Raw genomic sequence first — 11,301 nt, 5'->3', positions numbered from 1 at the left:
GTAAACACCCGTGCACATATACTATATGTGCACAATTTGTTTGGACAATGACGTTTCATTGATGTTTGATAAAGGTACGCACATAGGGACGTTGAACTTGCTGTGTCCAGGGAGCAACAAAAACAACTACGAAATACACCTTCCCAATCGAAATCGTCTGGAGTAGGAAACGGCTACTCCGATTGGCAGCGGTGAGTGGGTTGCATATATAGATGCACGTGCATACCCACACTCTGTAAAAATAATGTAATATTACACTGTAATAACACTGTCATCCTGTGGTTAGTAGTGGTCATTTTATTGAAGAAATGCAAAACTTGATCTTTGCCGAACACTTTCAATTGATTTTAGCCACACATGGTCAGTGTGGATATTCGTAGATTTGTTCGTTCCAATTTGAAATTCTAAAATCAATCATGGCGGTATTATACAAGTCATTTAGTATATCGATCAACAGTCTCTACAAACACTGAATAAAAAACAGTCTACTAACTATGAAGATTCACAGAAAACTGAAAGCGACCTGTTTTTCGAAATGTCCAATCACGAAAAGATCTAGTGTCTTCTCATTGTCTCTCATCAGTTTGGCATTTGCCAACTAAAGCGTTTCTCTGTCAGTTATAAATGTGTCTCTTTTTTTTTCTCTTCAAGGACGTAATTTTTTTCGCAGAACATATAGATTTCGAATTAGTATTCAGCGGGCATATGTAAAACTGAAACCAAATTATATAAACACAAAATATACTAAGTAAATCTCTCTGACATAGACCTACTTCAGATATCCTTCAGATATCCTTGTGTAGTGTGTCAAATACATTCAAATCAATAAAACTCAAACCACGGTTACCATATGCTTACTACATTTCGCTTTCGATTGAACCTATATGAACAACCAGCACTAAACGAATCAAATGAATCCAGCTTGATTGCAGCGTTGTGTTTTACACTTCATGCAATGTTTTCCTTGGTATGACAACATCTTACAACAAAGATAGATTTCGACATTTTCATCATTATTTCATCATAATGACGTCCTGTAAGAAAGACCTTTTTTTCACGAAGTTATATTTCGGGATAATGAAGATCATTTTTTTTTTAAATCTCATGATCAATGCCCGATAATGGGAATGACAATACATGCAATCCTATACATATATATTTCAAACATAATGCATCGCAGGATGACTTCATTCTGATTTAACTTTTTTTTTTTGCCTACTGCACCTTAAATTTAACTATCAACTACATGAATATAAAGCTTGATCTAAAACAAAAGAAAATCGAACAACACGTTAAGCACTGATATAGGCCTAGCTGCTTATAACTGGAATAAAAAATATACAGTTTTTCGTTGATACATTATTGAAATTTTTTCACAAAATAATTAACCAAAAACTGATGAACAATAGCTGTGGAAGCATTTATTTTCCGAAGATAATGAAGACATTACCCGTTTGCATGGCATGGCTCAGGTCAGTTACTTGAACTGTTTTTTTTTAGCAAGCGTTTGTTATTCTACATGGAAATGTGAATAGTTTTTATTTTAAGGGAATGTATATAATCTGTTTGCAATATTTTCGGAGAGCCTATATATGGACCTAGGTTTCACCATTGTAGCGGGTCAGGAGGGTTGTACCTCGGGCTATGCTCCGTGTAGAACTGGGAGAACCATCGGCGATGTGCGACAGTGGGACTGTCCTCCTTGACGTACTGCGGTTTGCTCAGGTAGGTCTTATTGGCCCAGATGACAAAGTCTCCTTGTAGCTGTTATGCATAAATCAAAACATTTGTAGTGACTGATTAGTACATACAAATTCCCATGTCCGATGTGACCTAACCCAGGTCAAACAAGACCCGTTAAAGGGGTCCCTGGATCCAGATCCAGAATGGTTAAACCTGGAGCTTGGTCATCTGATAAAGCTTGGATCTGAAATGTCCGATGGAGGCTGATACGGGATACCCTACGCAAACAGTATCCGGGTCACCCTATGCAATCCGGATCAGGGTCACCCGATGTATTAAACCCATATCCAAGTCACTCACTGAAATCCAGGATCTGTTATTTCAATCTTAACTGTTTGTAACCTCAAAAAGCCGGTTGAAGCCAACCAACCGGTTTCAGTTTTGCAGCTACTTGTAACTGAAATTCGGCTTTCCTCAGAAAAAACCCCCCACAATATCAACCACTCCGATTACAATGCAATTGCCTCTTGTTAACTTGTGTTTAGCTTATAGACATGGGTGTATTTACAGTGTTTAAACGCTGAATATTATTACACAGAATTCCGATGCCCAGAATGCAATTCCTTAATTTTTTTCTGGTAGAAGGAGAGGTCCAATTAAAACATGAAGTACTTACTGCAAGGAAGCTGAAATACAGTCTCAGCTTATTGACGATTGCATTTTTGAGTCCCTTGGTAAACGGGCTGTACAGGACGTAGGTCAATTTCTGTCTGAGCGGCCCGACGGGTGTGTTGGCAATAACCAAGAGCTCCTTGCCGAAATCCACAAAGCACAGGCCTGGCCCGTGCTAATTTCAACCAAAAAAAGGGGGGAAATTTCAAAGACATTAAAAACAAACAAAAACAAATATCCATCAATATAATATGGCACGGTGGTAAGGGGCCTCTCATAATGTACGCTACCTACACGAAGAAGGAAAGGGACAACCTCGTCCCCAGTGCTTACTTTATTTCCAACCTCGTTTCCAATAGTAAGTCCTGGATAGGAAACTTTCTCTCCGTATCCTGATTCGATACCGCAATTGGTTAGTAATGGATTTATATCGTGTAGTTGGTGTTATTTCCAAAGTAACGTACAGGCAGGCACCAGACTATTCCTCATTTGCATACGTGTGCAAACATTTTGCACATGCAAATGATCCATCACCAGGGTGAGAGAGCAGGTAGTTGTGGGCGCGTACTGCTCGACACCCTGGGGACGAGGTTAAGAAAGTGGTAGATGACATCGGGTACACCATGCGTACAGGAGGATAGGGACCCAAGCCATTGGGTAGATACGCAGAGCGATGATTTGCTTGTAATAAATTGTCATGAAGTCCATGTGCTTTCTCATATTATCTTTTAATAAATTGTCATGATATCAGTGTACTTTTTTCATATTAATTGCTACAAACTTTTATGCACGGAAGATTGTTATAACATTTCACCCCACCATCTATATTTATAACGCTTAGAGAGGTCATTGATCTGAGGTGTCTCAGATTTGGAGAACAACTTTAACTTTCTTTCCTTTCCTTTTAGTTAAAGAAAACCGTAGTTAAAGGAAACCGCTTCATACTGCACTATCTGGCAAGTGCAGCAATACGGGTATAGACAAAAGCGTCACAGTGGCCTTAGTAATTGAACAAAAATGCTTCCCTGTCTACGATTACATAAACGGCACAATGTTTTACCTGCTCCTGGTATATCTCCCTCTTTTGTTTCTTATATTCTGGACTGAAATAACTCCAGATATTTTTGGAGTCTTTCCGGACAAACGAGGAGGCGGTAATGCCGATATGTTTCTTGGTTTCGTGCACTTCAAATGTCCCGGTGTAGTGCTTGTCGTATATTTGTCTTTAAATGAAAAAAAAGAAAAGAAGATATATCCATAAATATTTTACGGAAAACACAATGGGTCAAGTTTCCCTGTTCTTTTAGAGCAAACTCTTTGAAAGCTTCTACAAAGGCAATGTTGCTCCGTCGAGTGTTTTTTACCCACCTTTTTTTTTTTTTTTTTTTTTTACATCAGAGAGGGTTTTAGCTCGTCTTTGAAACATTGTTTCAGTCTTTTCCCCCGACTATTTGGTGGCGGTTGCAGCTCATCTATGAAACACTATGTTTGTTTGTTTGTTCGATTATTTTTGGACTGGATAAGTTCACCAAAATAGAGGGTCAGTTTGTGAGATCGAGACTCTTGTCGAAAGCATAGAAAATCACGAACGATCCAGGCGAACTGTACCAGCTGGAGGATTATATGGACGCTTGGCATACCAGTCTAACTCAATTTTGCATACAAATAGCTGTAGGCTTGTCGCGCCATTCGATTTTCAGCAGCTCGCGGGAACAGCTGTTTGGAAAGTGAAGAGTGACTAGTTAATACATGTTCACAGGCGGCTAGTTCATGCTACCAGCTACAGGTGAGAGCAGGTAAGCTACTTCCAAGGAAATATAAATGTTCCATCACTGTACCACAGTAAAAGGTTACTTTACTTGCATGCCAACCTTCGTGCACAGGAAACGTGGAGACCCTCAATGTGAACAAATGACACTATGCCACCAGTTTCATGGAAATCCATAAAAAAATATAACATGGAATGGACATTTGCTTTTCCTCTTCTTCTTGGAGATTGCCCTGAACCAGAAATTGTTCAGAAATTGAACCTGAACCAGAAATTGCCTGTACACTGCGTCATGTGCCATGCATGTCCCTACATACACCCCAACGGTACAATTCTGCAATTCCGGATTGCAATTCAGGATTTCTAAAAAAAGAATGGGGGGACAAATGAAATCCTGAATTTAACAAAAGAAAGAAAAAAAACCAGAAAAAAGTGCACACAAAAGACGAATCTCACTTACGGTCCATGGACGACATTTAGGTGCGGTATGTCTCCACCATTCTCAATAATATCCTGCAAAAGAAAAATGAATAAGAAAAAAAAAAGAAATAAAGATAGCGAACTATGATACGCATGTAACCGAGCAACACTGACAGGGAAGTGTTTAACTGACTTACGCAGTATATTTGCAAAAGTATGATTGAAAAGTATATTTCTGGCAACTTTATGTTTTACAATGTTTATTGAAATATTGTGTAATCTTGGAATTTTAGCTCTATTGTAACAAAACGTTCTGCTCAATTACATCGGCTTGAAGATTGTCACTTTATATGAAGAGCTTCATTACAAATCCGCATTGATAATGCTAAAAAAAGGGGATATTGAACTACTTTATTGTCGAGCTAAGTTTCTGCAAATTTATACAAGAAACTTCGTAAAGCGGAGGTTAAGATTATTTGATCATGCTCATACGGATAAGCCCTCTCCTATTTGCACGAAATAGGTGACAGACGAGTAATATATCTTAGATTTATATTGTACAATTCCAGTTCAATTTACTTACTTACAATAGTCCCTTACAAGTTATAACAGTTAATAGACGAATTTCAAATGAGCTATGAAACCCAGGCTCTTAGTACTAAGCTATTAAATGATTCGATGACCTTTAAAAAAATCTTGTAAAAAAGACACCACTGAAGCCCTCAGTTTCAGTGCCAATTTGAAATTCTTTTTTATGTTATTTTAAAACAAAGACATGTACTGAACGTTGCCGAGTGTTAATGCTTAGGTGTACGTCCGAAAATCTGCATGTAAAAGTGACACTCAATCGGTGAAAGAATTACCGATATTACAACGGACAACCGTGTATTTTACATTGCCAGCCAGTAAAGCCCCTAGTTAGGTTGCGACCCTTGTAATTGCGGGTTGTGCAGCAGTTATAGATTTTATCTGGGAGCTTTTCTTCCATTTCTGAGAAATTTGAAATGAAATTGGAGCCGAAAGTTTTGTGCTTTCATTGCAGTTTAATGGAGGGATGGTTTTCTTTAACAACACTGGGTCTTCTGAACTGCATACTGCATACAGGGACAATCATCTTGAGATGAAAAAAAAAGGAAAAATTCCATACTTAAAGTCCCACTATTGAACAGAAAATGAGAAGAGTGACAATCAAGTTTTAATCTGACGTGTGTTTTGACCGTGTTAAATTGTGAGTATTTTCTCCAACTGTTTTTAATTATAATTGAGGAATTCATCATTGGTGTCAATATCCCCATATCCGGTCCTGTACCTGTACGTGGCATTCCACGTAGGCTTCGAAGAATCCAACTTTGCCCATTGTGCTCATCTTGGCCTCCACGTCCTGGAGCGGAAACCAGCTAGGCTCCTCCTTCTCAGCATGAAACCATAGGCAAATGTAGCCGGCGATTTCATGGCATTGATGCGTGTCCACCTTGACAAAGTCTGGCACTAGGATGTTAAAGGTGAGGGACACCATTTGCAAATACTCAAAAATGAAACTGTGCAAATATCATGACATATCTTACTTCATTGTTAGCGACTAATGTAAGCTTCCTTTCAAATGGTTTCAAACGTTATTGAAATCATTGTCTTCGGCAGCATTAAGTGTGCACGGTTAGAATGTACTTTGGGGCCGCAATTAGTTCTATAGGAATTTTCGAAACTTGTCAGTAGACAGCCAATAAACGTTATCATGGGGGGGGGGGGGCTAACACAATTTTTTCGCTGCTTTGTGTTTGTGTTTCGTTTTTGTTTACACTGCTATTTCAGATCCGACTCCGCCAGCTGGCTCCGGTTGTTGACTGGTACAGAGAGCCGGGCAGTGCTATTGTATAGGATTACTCCATAAGGCATGAATCGCCATGTAGAACAATCGAATAGAACACCTTGTGCCCTCTGCAAGCAGATGTACTTTATACGCTCGTTTAAACTTGTTAATGCATCATCTGAACCAGTCAATATCACGGAGTCCCATTTTCGTTCACATTTTAACACTATTTATCTGATTTTTATTCATAATACCTTTTTCTGCGTAGCCGATTTTGACGCATTTACCATCATCCCCGCGGTATGTCCACCCGTGGAAAGGACACTCAATACACTCCCCCTTCACCTTCCCGCCAATGGCTAGATTGGCGCCAAGATGAGGGCAGTATGCATCCGTGATGTACACCTTGCCACTCTCACCTCGGAACACAGCCAGATGCAAACCTGCAACAATAAGTACCCATTACTATAGGCCCTTTTGTTCTGATTTTGGACTGCGATCAATATGTAAATTACCATGCTAGAATAATGACAAATGGTTCTTTCAATACATTTGGTGTACCCGTTTTCCTGTCCTTGTCAACCGGTATCTATGATTTGCTATGTTTGTATATCACTTTGTTGTTGCTTTTGTTCACTAGCGTCGGGCTCCGGTGGCGCATTGTTGGTGCGTTGGGTCTTTTGTTAGGCCTTGGTGCGCGCTCCAGAGATTACTTTCTATAGTCACTAAAAGGTTTGGCTACTAAAATTATTACAATGTAATGCATTTTGTGAGGCTGTGCTCGACTGCTTGCCTATGATGGAAATCAGAAGTTGCATTTGTGATGGCGGTGCGGCGAGTTGACCACAAAGTCCGTTTGGCGAAATAAATAAGAGCTTCTTTTTTAGTTAGAAATCCTCTGTGTGTCCCCATTTGTTGCGTTTTTCCCGACTTGGAGGACTACAGCCCAATGGGGTCCCGCTGATACACAGCGTGAGTAAAAACAAAAACGCATCCCCAATAGCCGGACCAATTTTTGAATGAAGTTTTGCCTGTAGCACTTTAGAAATCTAGGATAAGAACGCCCATTTAATTAGCTTTCTTGTAATACAAGAATCAATTAAATCACTTATGTACTTTTCAATTTACGGCATTTTAAACACAAAGACCGTTTTAAAGCTCTGTTCACGGATCACAAAAAAGTACGTGTTCAGTCAGCAAACGAATACAAACCACGTGCATCCCTAATGTATTCAATAAATAATAAATTCATAGGTGGGACCTTAATAATTTGAAACCCAATATTGACATTTGAATTACCAATATGTAAAAAGGCAAAGTATTGAGTATCATAGTTGATGATCATTGGTACTGTGGAGTCTAAAATATAAGTTGGAATCAGTCACTAATATTCTCAAACGTTACTGGTTTAATGTCCAATATCCGGGTGAGATTCTACCTGACACTTTTCCCAGACAAAATGACAAAAAAATGTTATGTTGACCGAGAAAACTCTACCTTTTACACACAAAAAAAGTCATTTTGACCAAGAAAAGTGTCATGTTTTCACACGACAAATTGTCATTTTGACCATGAAGAGTGTGAGTCGAGTCGGCTCCAGATTCCGGGTCGACGCTGACCCGGAACTTTTCAGAGTGCAGACAGAAAACAATGACTCACCCAGCGCATGAACGTATTTCGTCTCCATTTTCTTGAGTTCCTCGGACCTCAAGACGGCGAACCAGCCGTTAGGGTAGACGGGCGGGATCGCACCAACTTTCCGCGATCGCTTCATCTCCGCAATGCCGGTTTCTCTGGTCATACCGGCAGGTGCTTTCCGGATGAGGTACGAGTCTCTCCCTTCGTCCCCATAGAAATAGTATTCGCCGAAGATGGCACCGTAGGCGGATCCTACCAGGTACGTTAAACCGACCAGCAGACCGAATGTCACCAGAACAGGTAGAGTAAAGATCTTGTTAGACTCGGATGCAATTAGGCCGGAAGTGGACATAAAACTTGCACCCAGTGCAGCAACTACAAAGCTAACAATTAAACGGTGAGCCATTTTGCAGCAACGTTATGAAAACAACATCCGTGCCGAGTAGCCAAAAAATACTAAATTTGTATGGATTCAAAATCCAATCACACCCCGTCCTTTTTTCATGCAACTGAATATACTATTTGTAGCGCCGTTGGGAAAATATTTGCTTTCAAGTGATACGATCTTTGTCCTTGGTAAAGATTTTTCTACCTTGACCTCTAGATAAATTCAACAAAGAAAGCTCCTAATTATAACAATAGTTATCTGTACGGCAGAAGCGTTATCTTAGAGCCTTTACCGACCAATGTATTTTGTTCTAAGTTGTAGGCCTAGTAGGCATCCGTCCGTCAATACTGACGATGGACTGCGCCTGGGGGTTTTTCTTCTTTGTTGCAGCGGCGGCTGTGGCTGAGCAGTCCAATTCTTGCATGATAGTCTCTGCCGCAGTTAGCGCAGACGAAAGGAGAGGGGGCTGGCACAGGGGTGGGGGCTGCCTCTTCTCCTGCAGCAAGGAGGTGCGCCTCTCCTCACTTTTTTTCTAAAGTGGTAAAAAATAACCAGAGAGTTGTCAGTGACGTAGCACGGTCATTCGACTGGGGGGGGGGGGTTAACATTGCACATCCTTGGTCAAATGTAAGCACGTTTTTTCCCAGGATACTTGGTCTCCGTAAAATTCAAAAGCGGGGAGGGGGGGGGGGGCTGGTACCATCTGTCGGTTGAGGCACTGTTCAAAACCAACTATTATTCACGCAACCGGCCAATATATGGGGCTATTCAGGGCGATACGTGCGTCGAATTAAAAAAAGGCACCCGAACGACCGCTGGTACAAAAAGGGCACCAATTCTTGTTAAAAAAAGGCACGCGTTCAGAAAAAAGGGCACTTCTTAATAATAAAAAAAGGGCACTCCTACGAAAAATATTGGAGGGTAAGCGCCGGTTACAAACTCGAGCATTTCAATGGAAAAGACCATAAAACCTTTTGTAACCTCTCAAACGTTGATAATTACCAACTAAGAAGGAACACGGCTAGGCTTATCAAAATTGATTGAAAACATATATAACGTAGTATATTAGTCGAATAACTTTGGGTTGGCCCAAACCTTTTTCCTTAAAAAACATGTGTCCAGTATTACACGGGACAAAGTGCTATAGATCGTACACTAATGTAATCAACCGAAATACTAATTTAAGTCAGGTGATGATGTTGTTTGCTTGATCGAGTCTGTGGAACGTACGTTAATGGGGGGGGGGGGGGCTTTCGCATGTACCAAATGCGTACATGGAAAGACCTTCGAACTTATAACTTCTACTGATCAGCCGGCGTGTACTAACGGCCGCATTCCGACGATCATCGGGATGTACCAAATGCGTATATGGAAAGACCTTCGAACTTATAACTTCTATTGACCTCCAGATTTTGACTGATCAGCCGGCGTGTACTAACGGCCGCATTCCGACGATCATCGGGATTGTGGAAAACGTATCGCATTCACTTTAAGCTTGAGTCGCCGTATTAAAAAGATGGTTCGATTAAGTTGCACATATAGGCACAATCAAAAGGTAGGAAGCGGGCGTTAAAAAAAATAACCTACTGTGCACCGGAGCATCACCCTTAAAAAAAGACTCCAGAGCCTACAGAACTGGGCAGCTCGCCTTATCTACAAGACTTACCGGAGACAGGATTCCACCCCTTGCATTAGCAGCAGTCACTACATTGGATACCTCCTGCGTTTTGCCTCATGTTCCCCCGGACCAAACCTCCGTTCTATTTCTGTAATCCTTTTCGTCTGACTTCCCCACGTACCCACAACAAAGCTTGTGCCAAAACCTTCACTGTCACTATACAGCGAAGGAGTGAGACCCTTATATTCCACCAATAATCCATTCATTGTTATTCTACCTGTTTTTATTATTTAACTTAAATTATTTCGTTCAAACATACATCCTCGACCCTATTCCAAGTGACATTTAAAAAAATCGGGACAATCGGCAGAGGTGGTCATTAAATAGAAATATGAAAAAAAAATTAAAAACTGTTCCCATTTTCCCCCAATTGATTTCAGCCACACATTGTTGAGTGACAACCCTAGGGAAGCCCGTTCCTGCCAGGGTTTTTAAGTTAAAAAAATATTTTTATTGCGAAATAACGCAATAGTATTGCGAAATAACGCAATAGTTTTGCGAGATAACGCAAAAGTATTGCGTATTTCGCAATACTATTGGGTTATTTCGCAATATTGCGTTATTTCGCACTACTATTGCGTTATTTCGCAATAAAAATATTTTTTTTTGCTTTAAAAACCTGGTGCAAACGGGCTCCCGTACAACCCTGTTGTGAACACTAGTATGATTGTTTGCAGATCGATTTCGGTCAAAGGTCAACCAGTGATGGGCTGTGGTCATTTTATAACAACTACCTCCAAAATATTCTTCTCTTCTTATTTTGGAGGCAGTATAAGTCATCAGCGGACCAACACACCCTGCATATTTGCATGCAAATGAGGGCATAATTATTCAAAATACTTGTAGGAGGGAGCATTCCGTACACATACATATAAAAATGGAGGAAAGGAAAGGATTCCTCCCGATTAGTTTCTCTTTTGGTGAACATTTTGTGCCCACCAGTCAGGTTATAACAACCCATCAGAAGCCTGCGTGGTTCCGCAAACAAAACTGCACCTGTTTTGGGAAGTTATTTGTAACCCAGGTATCGTCGGTGTTGTATGATGTGAGTGTATGCTTTCTTGTCAACCGTTTTCATCACTCATAATTTGTTAGCTCACTGAATTAACAAAATACATGGAATTGACTAAGTTGCGAAAAGCAAGACACATATGCACCGTTTATTAAGTGAAGGCCAAAGTTTTCACCGGAAATACTTAATGGCTAATCGATTGCTCAAGGGAAGTTATTATTCAACCAATGTAAAA

General features: G+C 40.3%; 1 protein-coding gene across 1 annotated transcript; it reads right to left on the bottom strand.

Moving 5' to 3' along the window:
- Nucleotides 1-274: 274 nt before the first annotated feature.
- Nucleotides 275-8,505, bottom strand: LOC119726807 (cholesterol 7-desaturase-like). The gene is made up of 7 exons (XM_038198669.1): nt 8,010-8,505; nt 6,605-6,793; nt 5,853-6,031; nt 4,584-4,636; nt 3,416-3,578; nt 2,360-2,530; nt 275-1,764 (listed from the first exon to the last, which is right to left on the bottom strand). The coding sequence occupies exons 1-7, from the start codon at nt 8,392-8,394 to the stop codon at nt 1,606-1,608; spliced, it is 1,299 nt and encodes a 432-aa protein (XP_038054597.1). The 5' UTR covers nt 8,395-8,505; the 3' UTR covers nt 275-1,605.
- Between the last annotated feature and the right edge of the window lie 2,796 nt (nt 8,506-11,301).

Source organism: Patiria miniata, unplaced genomic scaffold, assembly GCF_015706575.1.
Source record: "Patiria miniata isolate m_02_andy unplaced genomic scaffold, ASM1570657v1 HiC_scaffold_2, whole genome shotgun sequence".
Lineage (NCBI taxonomy): Eukaryota > Metazoa > Echinodermata > Asteroidea > Valvatida > Asterinidae > Patiria > Patiria miniata.
The sequence above is the reverse complement of the archived record's forward strand: the minus strand, read 5'-3'. Positions and strand labels throughout refer to the sequence as shown.

What these genes read in the sequence shown, in the direction of transcription:
- LOC119726807 (XM_038198669.1), bottom strand. Translation starts at nt 8,394, where the DNA reads ATGGCTCACCGTTTAATTGTTAGCTTTGTAGTTGCTGCACTGGGTGCA. An exon ending in AATCGGCTACGCAGAAAAAG is followed by an intron (nt 6,032 to 6,604) that starts GTATTATGAATA and finishes TTAACATCCTAG; the next exon opens with TGCCAGACTTTGTCAAGGTG. An exon ending in TGTATTTCAGCTTCCTTGCA is followed by an intron (nt 1,765 to 2,359) that starts GTAAGTACTTCA and finishes TATGCATAACAG; the next exon opens with CTACAAGGAGACTTTGTCAT.